At 43.6% G+C, this 19,292-nt stretch overlaps 1 protein-coding gene across 1 annotated transcript; it reads right to left on the reverse strand.

Annotated features, from left to right (window-relative positions):
- Positions 1-5,859: 5,859 nt before the first annotated feature.
- On the reverse strand, positions 5,860-7,272 carry LOC120740822 (olfactory receptor 11A1-like). Its single transcript, XM_040043296.1, has one exon. It carries the CDS (start codon positions 7,208-7,210, stop codon positions 6,206-6,208), a length of 1,005 nt encoding a protein of 334 aa, XP_039899230.1. The 5' UTR covers positions 7,211-7,272; the 3' UTR covers positions 5,860-6,205.
- Positions 7,273-19,292: the final 12,020 nt, after the last annotated feature.

The following is a 19,292-nucleotide window of genomic DNA, read 5'->3' on the forward strand; positions in this document are numbered from 1 at the left end:
AGCCTGAGAGTGTAATTGTTTAGAAGGAAAGGAATTTATGGACACTGGGGTCAGCCTGCCATAGAAGGAGACAGGAAGCTACAGTTGGGGGTTGCTGATGCTGATGCTTGTACCTTTAATAAAACTCATAATTGTTCTAAACTTAGAAGAAGGTTTGCAGGAGACTCTCCACCTTATCTGTAAATGTAAGACAACAAGAGGCCACTGGCCCAGTGGATGCAGAGTGGGAGTCTCAGTGTTTGTAATATGTTAACTGTGTTTTCTATGTTGTGTAGAGGAATCTGGTGTAGCTTGGGTGAGAAGATTACTTTTATGACCCCCAGGAAGTCACGTATACAGACACACACACACACACACACACACACAGGCACTCACGTGCTCGTGCATACACACACAAACACAGAGTTTGCAGCACACCGTGGGGGTTTATGATGGGGTCGCACATTCTTGATTTTTAGGTCAAACACTTGTTGTAATGACTAACTACTCCTGACATGTTGGAGATGTTTGCTCTTTATACAGTAAAGTTACAGCAGGATACAAATAACATCAGGCTGATCCTGCCACGATTTGTTCCCCCGGTCCAAATCACCGACAAACAGGATCCCACAGCTGTTTATGTTTTTGAACCCATTTTGAACAGAAAGGCATTTTTTTAAAAATGTATTGATAGCAATGTTGAATATTATTACACAGGAAAAAAACAACTACATGTAAGATAATGACACCGTGATGCCTCTGCCTTTGTAAATGGAGGGACAGCAACTGCGTGTAAAACCTGCAGACAGTCAGATTAACAGTATTTCGTCTCTATCTGCCATTCTGCAATTCATCCCATGTAAACAATAACGTGGCCACAGCGTTACTTGTATTTGCTTAATTGTTTACTAAATGTTTGCAAAAAAGTTTGGGAACCGCTGCTTTACACCTACGTGAGGATCCTCAAAGTCTGTTTTTCTGGGTCCAAACAGACCCGACAGAAAGCCGTCAGCACCTCACCTCACTTCTCTACTCTACTCTACTTTTCTTTTTAAATTGTGCAAAACAGACTTGATATGAAACACGTCCCAAATCTGTTGCGTATTTTTTTTATCTTTATATTGGCTCACATTTCAGCCGCTCTTCAATCCTGTGCTCTACGGACTGAATCTGACCAAAGTCCGCATCGAATGTAAAATTCTGATTTTTGGTAAAATGCAAATGCTTGATGTGGAAACTGTGGTATATTTCTTTAAATTCAATAAGCTGGGGAAGTAAAGTAAGTAAAGGGGAAAAGAGGGGGGGGGAATAAAGGGGAAAATAAAAATCCCCCACTGCTTCACTGCACTGCTTCATCTATCTCAGGGTTCCCCACCTGCCAATTTCAATTTTAACACCTGTACATGAGTAAAAATAAACATGTTTTAGTATCAAAATATATTAAAATAAATAAATAAATAAATTCAATAAGTTGAAAAAAAAGATCAGAATGAACATTGACAAAATTGGATATGTTTTTATTAAATGTTCCTGTCAGGAGTTGAAAAAATGGGTTGACTGTTTGGGAAAATAACTCAGATTATTTCTATGATTATTCTCATGGTGGCTTTTTTATGTTTTACGTGTTTTCTGCCTAATATAACCACAGCAATAAACATCTGTCTTAGTTACTGTCCTGAATGTACATTAACAGCTCAGGGCAAAGTTAGCCGGATCGGTTGCCCCTCAGTAAATGAGTGATTCAATATGCCAGGGAGATAATAACATAATACTGTTAAGTGTTTAATCGGTGATGCATTCAAGGTACAGGTGTCAAAGTTGCATTCACTGTACTTCTAGCACTAGAATTACTGACCCTTTTTTTCCTGGTGTCCCTACTACTAGATTTACTAGCCCTGCACAAATTTGCGTAAATTCCCTGAACCTAACACCTCCTAACACCCTGCTGAGATTTTCACAGGCCTTCAGCTCCATTGTTCTCCTGCTTTTGTTGTGCAAACACACCCTCGCCCAAACCCCAACCAGGAGAGATTCAGAAGGTCTTTCCTTCCAATCATTTCAAGACTCTCCAACAAGTACCTGCAGCCTACAATACACCATGGTAGTTTCTATGTGCAATATTTCTCATATGCAATATTACTTTTTGTCAATCCCTGTCGTTACATTGCGTGCCTGTCCATAATCTTGCACTGTCCACTTTTCTGCAATGACAATGCAGATTTTCCACTTGTGGGACTAATAAAGACAGATTTGCTGCATTTGTGTGTGTGTATGTGTGTGTGTGTGTGCAACATTTGCATTTGTTTACTTTGAGTAGCTCAGATCCAAGGCAGGCCAACCCTCTGTGTTACAACCTTCAGAAATGCCTGCTGTATGTATACAAAAGACACACATTCAAAATATATTGATACATAAGTCTGTTTTATTTTAAAGTGTTTCAAACTTTACAGCGTTTGCAGACCTAGTGTCCATCATCCCTGCATTTGGCACAAGTGAATTTCTGACACAGGTAAACCTGCTGCGATTTCTGTTGCAGCTGTCTTGCACCTGGCAACGCCTGGCACGAGACACTGTCACTTCTAAGCACTGAAGTGGAGAATACCTCTCGCTGCGCAGTGTCTTTTGCAAGCTGAGGAAGTTCTCGCCGGACTTTATTCACCGTGCCCAGTAATGTTGTTTTGCACTGCAGCAGTCTGTGCGACAGTGACAGGGAAGTAAAGAAATTGTCCATTGTGATGTTTCTCCCATCATCCAAAAACGGCTCCATCAGTTTCATGACCACGTTCTCTGCCAGCCTCTCTCCCTTCTGACGACTGGGGTCTTTTCCCAAGTAAGGAGATGCACTGCAGACATATTTGGTCTCCAAGTCCGTGGCCATCCAGAACTTGATCCCAAATTTGTCTGGATTAGTTGCGATATACTGTGTGAATGGACAACGAACCTTGGTAGGGAGCAGCTGTTCATCTATGGTCATGTGTTCTCCTGGAGTGAAACTCTTAGCACAGTTCTAGTTGAAGCGTGTCCAGATGTCGGAGATCGCCGCAAATGTGTCTGTTTTCACCCGTTCTGCCCGCATGTCCTTGTCATCAAATCGAAGGTGTTGCATAATTGAAATGAATCTATCTCGGGGCATTGTCTCTTTGATTACTGGCACCAGAAATCCTTCTGACCAGCAATCCACAATGGCACCAACAGGACACATGATTGCTCTTACAAACAGGATTGAAATGAATGCCATCAGTTCATGAACTGACAAATTCCAGTCCTGCTGTGTTCGGCGGGCTTGATGGACCATACACTCCCTGATGGGGAATAAATAAACAAATAGAGAATGGTAAATTTACATGAACCGCACTCCAAATCGGTTTATATAAATATCATATGTAATATGGCAATGACAAACATTAGCAGACTCTGTGGGTCCAGCTTGTGCAGTGAAGCACAAGCGATTTGCTACTGCACTGGGCATTCCAATGTCCTCCTCTACCCACACAGTTCAGTTCTTTTGCCGTGTGGCAAAAGAACTGAACTGAGGGACAGAATTTATTTTTTATGTTTTTTGTTTTTTAATTTTTGCTATTTTTACATGAACAGGCAGAGGAGAGAACATGCAAAGCTGGAGAGATCACACATGTCACTCATGTCATTGTATTAGCAACTTTTCATTCTGTTTTCACACAATTCTTTATAAATTAAACAGACTTGTGTTTCCATACATTGTGAATGTGTGTCTTTCATATTTGCAGGTCAGTCAATGTGTGGGATATTATGTATCGATACGGCAGGTATTTTTGAGGGTTGTAACACAGATTTTTCTTCTGCCTTGGATCTGAGCTACTCTGAGTAAACAAATGCAAATGTGCAATGGGTGGTTTGCACAACAAAAGCAACAACAAAAGCAGGAGGAGAATCGAGCTGACGACCTGTGAAAATCTCAGCAGGGGTGAATAACACCTCGGGACTTGCGCCAGAAATAAAAAAGTCAGTAATTCTAGGAGGTTTTAGGTTCAGAGGATTTAAGCAAATTTGCCCAGGGTTAGTAAATCTAGTGCTAGAAAGTGTTACAGGAAACGGATGAGCCTGAGGAGCTTTTGTAAGTTTCTTGAAAACAACAGAAACAAAAGTCCAGTTACTCTCTTTCCAGACTCCACAGAGCCTAAACTCATTTTTCATGTGACAAGTAATTCCAAATACAAGTTCTGAAATAGCTCAACAATGATAACAAATCATTTCTTGGAAGCTAAATAAAGTGTGGTGATAACTGAAGGTTAGCAAAGGTACCAGCAAGCCAGCACCTACAGCTTACATCACTGTAACGAGCTTCTTAGATTAGAGGCTGACCACAAACAGGATGCAGCATTTCCAGTCCAGTATAACTCTTTATTGTTTTATACAGCTTTTACTCAGTGCTTTTGCACTAATGCCTGGTCAGCTTCAGTGTACAGCACCAGCCTCCTCGCTGTCAGCTTCTCTCCTTCTGGCCCAGTCCCAGCGTAAAACAAGGAGAGGCTTAATTAGCTCATGGCTGCTAGCTGTTCCAGCCTCCCCTGCAGCTGAGGCACAAACCACATGTTTATAGGAAATACACTCAACTCAAAACCATAAAAAAACATATTTTGTCCATTTTCCAAACAAAAATATTAAATCCTCGGCTGACTGGGAACCAAGTAAGAATTTCATAATATATCAATAAATATATTTTATTCCCCCCAAAGTTAAAAAAGGAAACTAAATTCTTTGTACATTTTTAGTTTGTAATGCAACATCGTTGCTCTCAGAGATGTAACTGAACACACTGTGATGTGTAACCACTTCTAACATTAAAAACAGTAAACACTGTTAGCTTATTAGTGCTTCACATGTTTATCAAGAGCTTTTCGAGTTATATATATGACGAAAATATAACAGTTCTTAGTAGGTGAAGAGTTTTTAGGCTATGAATACACGTTTACAGATCAGGGAATGTCAAATACTGGAGGTGATCAACCAATTATCCAGTCCCAGGACAGGAAGAGACTCCACCCAACTACTCAGCAGGCACGCCCAGGTGTCCACCCCCTAAGAAAGAAAAGGGGAAAAAGACCCACAGCCATCGTCTGGTGGGAGGAACCACACATAAAACAAACACTGACAACATTGGATCATAACAATGCCAAAGTTAAAAATCAGTAATTAACTTTGAACTGTAAAAATGGCCTTTCAACAAGAATACATTTATGTTCCATAAAAAAATATCAATTGAAATAAAAAGATAAGAGAAAACAAAAAATTGTTGATGCTTTTCTATGTTGTGAGTTTATTATTTGAATTTTAAAAAATTATTGCAAATTTCCCACAAGCTCTCAGAAATCAGATACTGCTGCAGCAAATCCATCTCTGCAGCACTTTTGGCCTCTTTCCTATCAGTGCCACACACTGGCACGAGTGTTTAATGATTCTTTGAGCTGTTGTTTTTCCGGGGTGGAATGATTGTAACCCAAACACCTTTAAGGCCTTTAACAGTGAGAATTGTTCCTGGAGTATTTAAAAGTAGAATGGGAGGCAGAGCCTTCAGTTTTCAGGCCCCTCTTCTGTGGAACCAGCTTCCAGTTTGGATTCAGGAGACAGACACTATCTCTACTTTCAAGATCAGGCTTCAAACTAAAGAGCAATATGTGTAATTTGTGATGACTGAATAAAACTTAAATCATTTGGCCTAGTAGCTGCCTACCAATGACACTGCTTTAAATATAATTGCATTTGAGCTACAAGTCGAAAGTAAAATGTAATTCTGCTTTTGTTTTCAGGCACATAGTTACAACAAATTTTTATTCATAAAAAAATAAATTATTCAAACATTGTGTTTGATGATAGCAGCAAAATGAAATGAGCACAGTGATTTCTTAAACAAGATGTGACACGCTTCAAAGTCTTAAACTCAGAAAATTCAGGAAAAGAAAAAATATTTTTTTAAAAACTGAGGTCACATATTTAATGACTAAAGTACCGATGTATATTTTAGCAAAGAATTACAGGTTAAAGTTTGCATTTGTTTCAGTTTTGTTCAGATTTAGTCTGTATGCAGGTGTCTTTATGGTAGCTGACATGAGAGCAAATGATCAAAGGATTTAAACAATAAATTAATAGTGAGTTATGATAAATAAAGCGATAATAAGAGATGCCTTTATTCTCATAAACTGTCAACAGTAAATTGAGCATGAGCCAGCAGCCCACAACCCTCTTACTCTCATTTCCTCTTTACTAATGCACTGCCTTGTCTAAGTTTCAACATCAAGCACCTGCATTTTACAAAGATTAGACCTTTATATATGATCCGGATTTTGGTCAGACTCAGTCCATAAAGTAAAGGATTACAGAGCGGTGGGCATATGAGCCAATATAATGATAAAAAAACACGCACCATATTTGGGACATGTTTCATGTTGGATCTACTTTGTGCAGTTTCGAAGAAGGAACCACATGAAAAGTTGAGCAGAGAAGCGAGGTGAGGCGTGCAGGTGCTGATGGCTTTCTGTCGCGTCTGTTTGGATCCAGAAAAACAGACTTTAAGGATCCTCATGTAGGTGTAGAGAATCAGAGTGACAGAGGATATGGTTATGAAAATAGCACCAAGTATTCCATAGATGTTATTGACTGTGGTGTCAGAACAGGCCAGTTTAACAACAGAATAGTTGTCACAGTACACTTTGTTAATGATGTTCCCACACAGCTGCAGAGGAGCACTCAGAGAAATCAAAAGAGTGATTCCAAGAAATGAGGAAAACCACGTTAGAACAATGAGCATGGATACCTTGAATGGACTCATACGTGTGTGATATTGAAGAGGAAAACATATTGCAAGATATCTGTCATAAGACATGATGGCTAAGTTACTGAGCTGCAAATTTGCATAAGAGTACAGACTGAAGATCTGCAGGAAGCAGAGAGGAGCAGAAACAGTGTGAACATCAGAGAGGATCTGAAGCAGGAGGGACGGAAACAGCCCTGTACTACCATACAGCTCATTCACAAACAGGCTGCACAGAAACATGTACATAGGTTCATGTAAGCTTCTGTTCACACAGATAACCACAATCAGCAGGACATTGACAGTAACGATAACAATATATAAAAATGCAACAACTGTGAAATATAAATATTTCAAAGCCCCGCTGTCGAGGTAGGCAGTGAGTGTGAAATATGAAACCTGTGAAGAGTTCGTCATGATCCTCTTTTTGTTTTTACCATACATCACTTAAACTGTGCACAAACTGAGCTACATTTAAGGATGAGAATCACCCAACAGCGGCCTGATTGTAAGACCCTCCCACCTGCACTGAATCACTTCTTGTTTTATCCTTTTCACTGCAGCAGTATGACGTCATCATCAGGGGACACACCAGAGAGATTTTAAACTAGTGGTTTCGAAAACCCAAATGGGCCTTCAGAAAAATGTATATTTGTCTTTTGTTAGAATAGAATAGAATAGAATAGAATAGAATAGAATAGTACTTCATTATCTTGGTTGCCCCATGCCAACTGTGCAGGAGTGAAAAAATATAGATAAATACTACAAACATCAGCAATAAATAGCAAACATGGACCTAGTTTTCCTGAGACAGGAGAATCAGGTGATGACCTCCAGGGGTGTCAGAGGGCAGCCAATGATGTTTTTGGCAGTGTTAATGACCCTCTGTGCAGCCTTCCTGCTCTCAGTTGTGGCCCCTGAGTACCAAACACCAGGCAGGAGGAGAGCACGCTCTCCACTGAGGAGCAGTAGAAGGCCAGCAGCAGCTTCTGGTCCAGGGTATTCGTCCTGAGGACACAGAGGAGGTACAGCTGCCGCTGGGTCTTCTTTTCCAGGGTGATGCTGTTGTGGGTCCAGGTGAGATCAGCTGAGATGTGGGTGCCCAGAAAGTGGAGCTTCTGAACCTCAAGTTTTGTGGTTTTCCACAGGCGATCAGCTTTGCAGCACATTTGCCTAAAGCTGCGGATAGCTTCTGTGAACCAGGGCAGGGATTAAGCACTTCTGCCTTTTCTGATTTAAGAGGAGCCACTTTATCTAGAATTTTTTGACATTGCGAGTTGAAGGAGGCCACATATATCTATATCATCGGTTTCAGATAAATTATGGCCTCCGCTGTGTGTTGGGCAAAGTCTAGTCTAAGAGAGTAAGAAAATGAGAAGCAGCGTGACATGAACTGTCAGCAACATGGAAATTAAAATCCCCCAGCAGAAGGATTCTTTCCAGCTTGATGGTTGAGGATAGAAAGTCCACAAACTCCACTAAGAAACTCCTGGCTAGTCCCGGTGGCCTATAGATTAAGATCACATAGAAGGGATAAGTCCTATTGAGCTCCATCATCTGAATTTCAAAAGAGTTAAAGGAAGGGGGTTTTCACCAGACAACAGAAAAAGGAGTTTCTAGCAATAACTTCCAGCCCACCTCCACGTACTGAAAGGTGCAGTGTGGTTAGACAATTACAGTCTGCTGGGCACAGTTCACTAAAATGAACACGTTCCATATTCTGCTGCCAAGGTTCGGTTAGGAACATAAAATACAAGTTATTCCAAATAAAAAGGTCATTGAGAACAAATGCCTTATTTGAGATTGAATGGCAGTTAATAGGGTCATCTTAATCGGCTGAGCTAAAGCATCACGTCTCCAGGTTCTGCTGATCAAAGACGGACCAATTTGTCAGATCAAAACAGTCCTGTAGCTGGAGGAGAGCATAACCTGGCCATGTTTTAATGACCTGGGTGCTTGGAGCACTCTGTTTCCTGATGCGGTTGTAGGCAGGGATGAGGAGCACAGAAAAGTGGTCAGATTGACCGAGACCATTCTCATTTCCAACGCATAACATACCAAAGATTTGTCACATTCTTATGGGATGCCTCGGCCCCATAAGAACGCGAATAGTGACCTTCAGCGTCCCTATGCTACGCGCCGGATTGTGGATGGAATCCAATAGAATGATGCTCCTGGCGGTAATACATGTTCCTGCTGTGTATTCCAGCCCTAAACCTAACATTAAACCTAATCCTAACCATTTCCAAAGTGTTTTCCAAAGCGATTCATGATGACACAGTAAAATAAATGTACATGTGTGGATTGATTCCAAACGGTTCTCATGTTTTCGAAAGCGTAACATAAAGACGGGTTGGGTGGCTGAAAGTGTAACATACCAACGATAGTGTCAGTATGTTACACTTTGGGATGATAATGTGTTGCAGAACCCCAACAAAGACTATTTGATATATAAATCTAAACTATAAAAATAGGCTTTCAACAGCGGCAGGTTCTTCATGATGGAATAACTCATTGGTGCTTTGGACAAAGATGTCAAATACAATTTAGCATGCTCCAATGTCAGCTTTTCTATTAACTCAAACAACATAGAGTTTTGCCTTTTGAACCTTTTTGATATATATGAAAATATATAAAATAGAAAAGAAGGGAAAACTTTCGCAGTAAGATTTTTGGTTTGTATTTTTAAGCTCCATGTAGACTGGAAAAAGTTCTACCCAGCCTTATTCATTTAGACCAGATGGGATTTATCTGACAAACAATGGCTAATATAAGACCAATATTGTATATTGTCACAGTCCTGGGTTGGTGACCCAGTGTTTTGTGCATTATTATTGTTGTTATTCTATGACTTCTCCTTTGTATATGACTTATAGTGTTCTGAGTTCTGTTTTTGTATTCTAGTTTGAGGTTTTGTTCTAGTGCCCCTGTGTCTAGTTCTTAGGTTTAGTTCTGTCCCCAGTCTGTTTCCTGTTTTACTTTGAAGGTCAGCTGTTTGGTTCCTCCCAATCTCGTCTTTGTAATTAGTGTCAGCCGTGGGTGGAAAAAAGGATGAAAGGTATTGAGATGGCAGGAACTGAACAGAAGATGGCATTGTTTGCTGATGATGTTTTGGTCTTCTTGGAGGAGCCAATTAAATCATTTTGAGCTTTAACTAATATACTAAATCATTTTGGGAAACTGTCAGCTTACAAAATTAAGGTGATAATTTTAAATTTTGCTGTCCCTAGATCTGTCAGACAGGTATAATCTCCAATGTGGAGCCAAATTACTCAAGTACTTGAGAATAAATGTTTAAAAAGACCTTTTAAAACTCTCACAAGCAAATTATAGCCTCTTGTCCTCTAGGATAAAATCAGATTTACACTGATGTAACCTTATTCCCTTTTTGAGTCTGTGTTACAGGATAAGGGGGGTGAAGATGAATTTCATGCTGCACAACTGATCCCTTTACAGCACTGGAATGCCACCAAAGCCACAATTGCTGATAGAGAACTGTTTTTAAATTTCTTTCTCGGAGAAACCACACACTAAAAAGATGATGGGGAGTGGTCAAACTGAGTGGGATGTGGTATGTTCCATTTTTTCAGATGGTGTGCTTATGATGCAATCACAATGGTATATTTTGCAGATGTTCTAAGTGTCACGATCCTGGGTCCTTTGACCCAGCGCTGTGAGTTTGAATATAGTTTGACGGTTTGATGTTTAAGTTAATTTTAGTTATCTTAAGCTCATTCTGTTTTGCCTAGGTTGCTGTTATAGTTCATTGTTTATTAGATTCCCCTCGTGTCTTCGCACCTCCTGTTTTTTGTTTTTTTTTTACTTTTTATTTTGTACATTTTCCACATTTATAATACATGCAAAAATATGAAAAAGGAACACAAAAGAAACAAACTATAAGAATAAAGCACACCTAATCTGTGGGGTGAAGAAAAAGAATAATTATACACATATGTATAGAGAGGGGGGACTCCTACCAACCAAGGAATACCCAAAGGACTGTCTTATCGATCCCGTCCCAAAAACGCCATCCACCCAGCACCTTACATCCATATGAAGACTGCCAAACAGGGCCCGAAGTCCGGTCCTCTCCCCGACAGGTCCAGTTCCATCCACATTCATAACATATTTGAACCCAGAGCGGGGAATAGCAGGACCCCATTCTCTCAGGGCCCAGACATCCGCCTATGCCTCAAAGGCCCAAAACCCAAAAGCAGTTTGAATTAAGAAGTAGGAAAAAAAAAAAGGAGGGGGGTGGGAGGGGGAGGACTCCAACGAGGAGAGGTCCCTGCCTTATGGGGTTGAGTGAGTCTTATAGGCTATCCATTTTGTCCACTGTTTTTGGTGTTTGTCAGATTTCAGTCTCAAAGTGTGGGTCATTTTCTCCATTATATATATGTCCTCAATTACATCAGTCCATTCTTCCAATTTTAAAGGGTCACTTTTCAGCCAGTTTTTTGTTATTACCTTTTTGCATGACAGCAACATAATTTTAAACATGTAATGGTCCTCCTTTCTTAAATTTTCCCATATTCCAAAATACAATACTCGTGCTTCACACGGCACGTCATACCCCAGCACTTTCTTCATTGTTACCGCAATTTTTTCCCAGTAAGGTTTGATATTTTTACACTTCCAAAACACATGAGAGTGATTGGCATCCCAGTCTCCACATAATCTCCAGCATTGTTGGGGTGTTTTCAGCTGCTTGCTTTTGATATAAGGAGTAATAAAGAACCTAATCACATTTTTCCAGCCATATTCTCTCCATCGTCTAGAGCTAGTGGAATTATGCTGCGTGAGACATACGGATCGCCAGTCATCCTCTGACAACTCAAGATGTAATTCAGATTCCCACTTTTGTTTGATATATAATGTTTCATTCCTCTACTCCACAAATAAAAGGGGGGTTATTACCCTTATACACAAAAATCTTCCCTTCAATGTTACAGCCACTCACAAGGACAATGAAGGAAGATATATATTGGTTAAAGGGATGTTGCATGGGGAAACTGTTCTCCTAGGTAATATATATGCGCCAAATGCACAGGATGGCGAATTTTATACGGTATTATTTAGTCAATTAGTGGACATGGACTGTGCTAATATAATATTAGCGGGTGACTTTAACTGTTTTATGCCCTAAAATGGATAAATTTCCCCCACAATCTATTTTGACCAAAAATTCCAAAGCCCTTTGGCAAATTATAAATGAGCTTGACCTTATAGATGTCTGGCGACACTATAATCCACTATCTAAGGAGTACACTTTCCATTCTAACCCTCACTTGTCAGCATCTCGTATAGATTATATTTTTATGTCCAAGTGTATCAGTCAGTTAGTTCAGCAGGTAAAGATTGGTCATATAGGTCTCTCTGACCATGCTCCTGTTGTCTTAACCATTCAACCCATGAGACATATTGAGCGCTCTAGGTCTTGGAAGATGAGCACACTGTCTCTTTTGGATGAGAAATTTATATAGTGTTTCATTCCTATTCAAATTTTGCAGACCATTATATAATTTCGATAAAATTCTTGATGGAGAATTTTTATACGCACCTGTTATTATTTCTATTATCTGGCTTCCTTCTCTCAAGAGCTTCTTCCTGATTTCTGTATTGTAAAAATGTCTTAATTGGAAGTACCTAAATAAATCTGATTTATCCAGTCCGAACTGTCTCTGTAGATTCTCGAAGGATTTGAATATTTTCCCGTCTATTAATGTGCACATTGCTGTAATTCCTTTATTGACCCATCTTAAACATGAACTATCCCATTGTCCACTTTGGAATTTTCGAGAATATGCAGGCCAAATCAGCAATTTACAGTCTTCTATAATTCTATATTTCTTCGCTATAATCCACCAGAGTTTAATAGTGAATTCAGTAATGAGATTTGCGTTCGTAGACTGTATTCTTCTCCCAATCTTGCTTGTGGATGACATGATGAGCAATAATTCCTCCACGTCTGATGTTGCCTGCAAAAAATCACATCCAGCACAAATACTTACACCCTGTCTGCCCTGGTTGATTCTGGTGCCAAACAGAGTTTTCTGAACACCAATTTAGCGGCCCAGCATTGCTCCATGCACTCCGCGTCTCAGCTTTGTTCAGTCAGCTGCTCCCAGACATAACACACATCACTGAACCTGTAACTCTTACTGTCATGGTCCTGGGTCATGCGACCCAGTTTTTTTTTAGTTTCATGTTATTTTGTTATTTCATCTATATTCCAGTTTCTTTTCAGTTATCTAGTTATTTGGTCAGGCTTAGTTTGCAGTCTAGTTCATGGTTTATCAGGTTCCCCTTGTGTCATGTCTAGTTTCCTTGTTTCCTGTTTTATTTTGTAAAACGTCTTGTGTTTTGTGTTCTGTGTTCTGTGATCATGTGCTTAGTTGTACTCTCCCCTGTCCTGTCATTAGGTTCATGTATGTCAGCTGTTTGCCCTCGTGTGTTTCCTCTTCCCCTAATCACCTCCTGTGTAGTTAAGTCCTCTGTTTTCATTGTGTCATTGTCAGGTCATCTGTTTTCCTCACCATAGTCACGGTCACTGTCATAGTTAGCTTTCATAGTTTGTTCCCAGTTTAGGTTTCTGTTTAGTTATTGCTCTTGTGCTGCTCTCGTTCTCGTTTGTTTTATTCGTGTTCATCAGCCACAATAAAAGGCTCGCTTTTTGTTTAAGTTCTCTCCCGTCTCCTCACTTGTGTTCGCACCTGGGTCCACCACACACACACCTCCGCGTGGTCTGTCTCCACAAACTGTGACACTTACTCTCTCAGGTAATCATTTGGAGAACATTACCTTTTTTGTGTTTAACGCACCTCAGACACCCCATGTTTGGGCACTCCTGGTTAATGCAACACAACCCCTTGATCAATTGGAAGAGATGGGGTGTGTCAGAATGGGGGGAGGAGTGTCACATCTTGTCTGAAATCCACCACACCATCTATATCAGGTCACTCTCTGCCCTCCTCTTCTGAGCCACCCGATTTAACTTCTGTTCCGCCAGTCTATCATGATTTATGAGAGGTTTTTCGCAAAGAGAGGGCTGCATCTCTCCCACCACATCGACCCTATGATTGTGCAATAGACCTGCTCCTTGGAGCTAAGCTACCTACCAGCCGCCTCTACAGCCTCTCCCAGCCCGAGCGAGAAGCCATGGAAACATACATTAACGATTCACTCGCAGGAGGGATTATCAGACCCTCTTCATCCCCGGTTGCTGCTGGTTTCTTCTTTGTGGAAAAGAAAGACAAATCACTGAGACCGTGTATAGATTTCCGTGGGCTAAACGACATTACAATAGAAAACAAATACCCACTACCCTTATTCACCTCTGCCTTTGAGCTCCTCCAGGGGGCCACAATCTTCAGCAAACTGGACCTGCGGAATGCCTACCACCAGGTAAGAATCCGTGAAGGCGATGAGTGGAAGACGGCATTCAAAACCCACCTGGGCCATTTTGAGTACCTGGTGATGCCTATCGGCCTGAGTAATGTGCCGGCTGTCTTCCAGGCTTTGGTCAACGATGTGCTACGAGATTTCATCAACCGGTTTATGTTTGTTTACCTGTCCTACAGCGCCTCCTGGAGAACAGACTGTTTGTTAAGGGTGAAAAATGTGAATTCCATGTCCAGACTGTCTCTTTTCTCGGTTATACCATTGAACAGGGCAACCTTCAGCCAGACCCAGCCAAAGTGAAAGCAGTGGTAGAGTGGCCTGAACCCTCCAACCGGTGCCAGTTGCAGCGTTTCCTGGGGTTTGCAAATTTCTACTGCCGCTTCATTCAAGACTACAGTAAGATTGCTTTACCATTAACCCACCTTAATTACCCTAAAGTTCCGTACCTGTGGGCTGACGCTGCACAATCAGCGTTCATGGATCTTAAGGAACAGTTCGCCTCTGCACCCATCCTCACCCAGCCAGATCTTTCTCTCCAGTTTGTGGTCGAAGTGGATGCTTCTGACTCTGGGGTGGGGGCTGTGCTGTCACAACAGAAGGAGGGTAAGCTTCACCCGTGTCCTTTTTTTTCTCATTGGCTCTCACCCGCAGAAAGAAACTACGACGCTGGGGATTGGGAGTTGCTACCTATCAAGCTAGCTTTGGAGGAGTGGAGACACTGGCTGGAGGGCTCTGCTCAACCATTCGTCGTGTGGACCGACCACAAGAATGGGCACTGGTTTTCTCCTGCTTCCGTTTCTCTATCACCTATAGGCCCGGATCCGGCAATGTGAAACCAGACGCATTATCTCACCAGTTCACTACCTCTGAGAGCAACTCTGACCCTGAACCAGGGCTGCCGCCCTCCCATCCTAGGGGTCGGGTGCATTGTGTGCCGGGCAGCGGTCAGGAGCGGAGGCCCTGGCGGACTAACCCCCGGCTACCAAGACTGGCAATTGGGACATGGAATGTCACCCATCTGGTGGGGAAGGAGCCTGAGTTAGTCCGTGAGGTTGAGAGGTACCGGCCTAGATATAGTCGGGCTCACCTCTACGCATGGCTTGGGCCCTGGAACCAGTCTCCTGGAGAGGGGCTGGACTCTGTCTCAGTCTGGAGTTGCCCCTGGTGACAGGCGGCGGGCTGGGGTTGGTATTCTAATATCCCCTCGGCTTGCTGCCGGTACGTTGGGGTTCTTCCCGGTGGATGAGAGGGTTTGTTCCCTGCGCCTTAGGGTCGGGGAACGGGTCCGAGTGGAAGTTCAGAGTACCCACCCTTCTTAGAGTCCCTGGGTGGGGTGCTGGAAGGTCCTCCACCTGGAGACTCTGTTGTCCTACTGGGAGACTTCAATGCTCACGTGGGTAACGACAGCGAGACCTGGAGGGGCGTGACTGGGAGGAACGGCCTCCCTGATCTAAACCCGAGCAGTGTTTTGTTATTGGACCTCTGTGCAAATCACAGTTTGGCCATAACGAACACCTTGTTTGAACATAACATAACAGTTTCCATAAGTGCACGTGGCACCAGGACGCTCTAGGCCGCAGGTCGATGATCGATTTTGTAATCGTATCACCAGACCTGCGACCATATGTTCTGGACACTCGGGTAAAGAGAGGGGCTGAGCTGTCAACTGATCACCACCTGGTGGTGAGTTGGATCAGGTGGCAGGGGAAGGATGCCAGACAGACCCGGTGCACCTAAACACGTAGTAAGGGTGTGCTGGGAACGCTTAGCAGAGGCCCCAGTCCGCGAGATCTTCAACGCACACCTCCGGCAGAGCTTCAACAGCATTCCAAGGGAGACTGGGGACATTGAGTGCGAATGGACCATGTTCAACATCTCCATTGCCGAAGCTGCTGCATTGAGCTGGGGCCGCAAGGTGGTTGGTGCCTGTCGTGGTGGTAATCCCCAAACCAAATGGTGGACACCAGAGGTTAGGGGAGCCACCAGGCTGAAGAAGGAGTCCTATCGGGCTTTGTTAGCCTGTGGGACTTCAGAGGCAGCTGACAGGTACTGACAGGCCAAGCGGAATGCGGCTCGGGCAGTGGCTGAAGCAAAAACTCGGATGTGGGAGGAATTCGGAGAGGCCATGGAAAAAGACTTTCGGACTGCCTCGAAGAGATTCTGGTAAACCGTCAGGCGACTCAGGAGGGGAACGTGGTGCTCTACCTGCACTGTGTATAGTGCTGGCGGAGCGCTGCTGACTTTGACTGAGAAAAATTGTCGGGCGATAGAAGGAATACTTTGAGGACCTCCTTAATCCCACTGACACGTCTTCCGAAGAGGAAGCAGAGTCTGGGGATGATGGGGATGACCCGCCAATCTCTGGGGGCGAGGTCACTGAGGCAGTTAAACAACTCCTTGGTGGCAGAGCCCCTGGTGTGGATGAGGCCCGCCCTGAGTTCCTGAAGGCTCTGGATGTTGTAGGGATGTCTTGGTTGACACGCCTCTACAATGTTGCATGGAGATCAGGGGCAGTACCCCTGGACTGGCAGACTGGGGTAGTTGTCCCCATTTTTAAGAAGGGGGACCGGAGGGTGTGTTCCAACTACAGGGGGATCACACTCCTCAGCCTCCCTGGGAAAGTCTATGCCAGGGTGCTGGAAAGGAGAGTTTGTCTGCTAGTCGAACCTCAGATTCAGGAGGAAAAATGCGGTTTTCGTCCTGGTTGCGGAACACTGGACCAGCTCTTTAGTTAAAGAACTCCTTGGTGGCAGAGCCCCTGGTGTGGATGAGGTCCGCCAGGGGCTCAGAGTAGAGCCGCTGCTGCTCCACATCGAAAGGACCCAGCTGAGGTGGTTCGGGCATCTGACAAGGATGCCCCCTGGGCGCCTCCTGGGTGAGGTGTTCCAGGCATGTCCTACTGGAGGAGGCCCCGGGGCAGACCCAGGACACGCTGGAGAGATTATATCTCTCGGCTGGCCTGGGAACGCCTTGGTGTTCCCCCGGATAAGCTGGAGGAGGTGGCTGGGGAGAGGGAGGTCTGGGCCTCTTTGCTTAGGCTGCTGCCCCGCGACCCGGCCTCGGATAAAGCGGATGAAGATGGATGGATGGATGGATGGATGGATTTCTAGGCGCAGCCAAGTGGCGGAGGGCTTTCACTTCGGTGGCCTCAGAATTTCATCTCTGCTTTTTGCGGATGATGTGGTTCTGTTGGCTTCATCGAGTGATGGCCTACAGGTCGCACTGGAACGGTTTGCAGCCGAGTGTGAAGCAGTGGGAATGAGGATCAGCACCTCCAAATCTGAGGCCATGGTTCTCAGCCGGAAAAGGGTTGCGTGCTGTGGTGGCAGATTTCTTTTCTCATGTATTAATCACATATTCAATCATATCACATTAGTTATAGTAATATCACTTTCTCACTATACTATAGTAAGAGCACTCCTGTCACCTGTTTACATGCATGTGGAATGTTAACACATTGAGGCCGTTGTAATGGGAGACGTTAAACAGATAGTGGTACTCCTTCTGGTTATCAGGGATGTAAATCCTTAGGTGACGGCCAAGCAGGAAACAAGGTCATAATTCTCTCTGTGAGCGAGAAGGTATAGCCCCCCCGTGAGAGGGGCCAATGTGTAAGAGTTTGTGGAATGTTCTTTGTCTGTGTCTCTGTATATAAGATGTAAGGGTGGTGGCCACAATTCAGGAATGGTCCTGGCGTTTCACTGGGATGCTCTCTCCACATTGCGGTGACTGGCCATCCTGAGGTAAAATTGCCTCAGTCCCACCGTTGTTTTCAAAAAGGTGGAACCACGGGGTGTGCTTCAGCGACTCACACATGCAGGTTATTGTTAAATTTTCCACAACAATGCCCACTCCGGGTCGGGGATGAGCTGATGCCCCTAGTGGAGGAGTTCAAGTATCTCGGGGTCTTGTTCACGAGTGATGGGAGAAGGGATCCGGAGATCGACAGACGGATTGGTACTGCGGCCGCAGTGATGTGGACGCTGACGTGTAAAAGCGAAGCTCTCAATTTACCGGTTGATCTACGTCCCTACCCTCACCTATGGCCATGAGCTGTGGGTAGTGACCGAAAGAACGAGATTGCGGATACAAGCGGCGGAAATGAGCTTCCTCAGAAGGGTGGCTGGCCTCTCCCTTAGAGATAGGGTGAGAAGTTCAGCCAGGGGCTCAGAGTAAAGCCGCTGCTCCTCCACATCGAAAGGAGCCAGCTGAGGTGGTTCGGGCATCTGACAAGGCTGCCTCCTGGGCGCCTCCTGGGTGAGGTGTTCGAGACATGTCCCACCAGGAGGAGGCCCCGGGGCAGACCCAGGACACGCTGGCCTGGGAACGCCTTGGTGTTCCCCCAGGTAAGCTGGAGGAGGTGGCTGGAGAGAGGGAGGTCTGGGCTTCTCTGCTTAGGCTGCTGCCCCCGCGACCCGGCCCCGGATAAAGCGGAAGAAGATGGATGGATAAAAGAAAAGAAAAGAATCGTGACAACAACGGCCGATCAAATACACCAATATGGTAAGGCTGTGATGATCCACTTGATAAAGTAAATCTGTTGGGTGTCTTTCTTGGCCTTCAGACAACAATTTTGATGGCTAAAGAACCAAATGGGACAGGCAAAATAACAATAAAAAACGGAGCAGGTAACTGAGCTGTGTAGTACTGTACTGTGTAGATAGCAGAGAGCAGCAGTAAACTGGAAGAGAATGGAGGATTCAGAAAAGTGCAAGTGTTCACAACCAGATAATGGGATTTACAGGGAGAGGTTAGAAAAATAAGATCATCTTTGTAAAGACAAGAACATAACCCTGATTGGGGAATTTCTTGGCCTTTCTTGGATTTCCTGAATCCCCTTTGTCCTTTTAAAAACAGTAATAGGCAGTCTTAAACATGAGTGTTAGATAATGAGCTCTGCCTCCTGCGGCGGGTGTCAGCTGAGATTAGAAGATGCATCAAATTTTCAGGTCAATGACAGCAGAAGATCAGCTCATGTAAGGATTTCATCCAAGACTTTGTTGTAATCATTAGAATGCTTTTGATAAAGGAACGATAAGTTTGGCTTATGTTTGACTTTTATTGTCTTTATTTATTATAAGCATATGGTCAGTGATGACACATTAAACCAACCCTTGCTCTTTGC

This window comes from Simochromis diagramma, unplaced genomic scaffold, assembly GCF_900408965.1.
Source record: "Simochromis diagramma unplaced genomic scaffold, fSimDia1.1 OVJJ01000377.1, whole genome shotgun sequence".
In the NCBI taxonomy this organism is placed as follows: Eukaryota; Metazoa; Chordata; class Actinopteri; order Cichliformes; family Cichlidae; genus Simochromis; species Simochromis diagramma.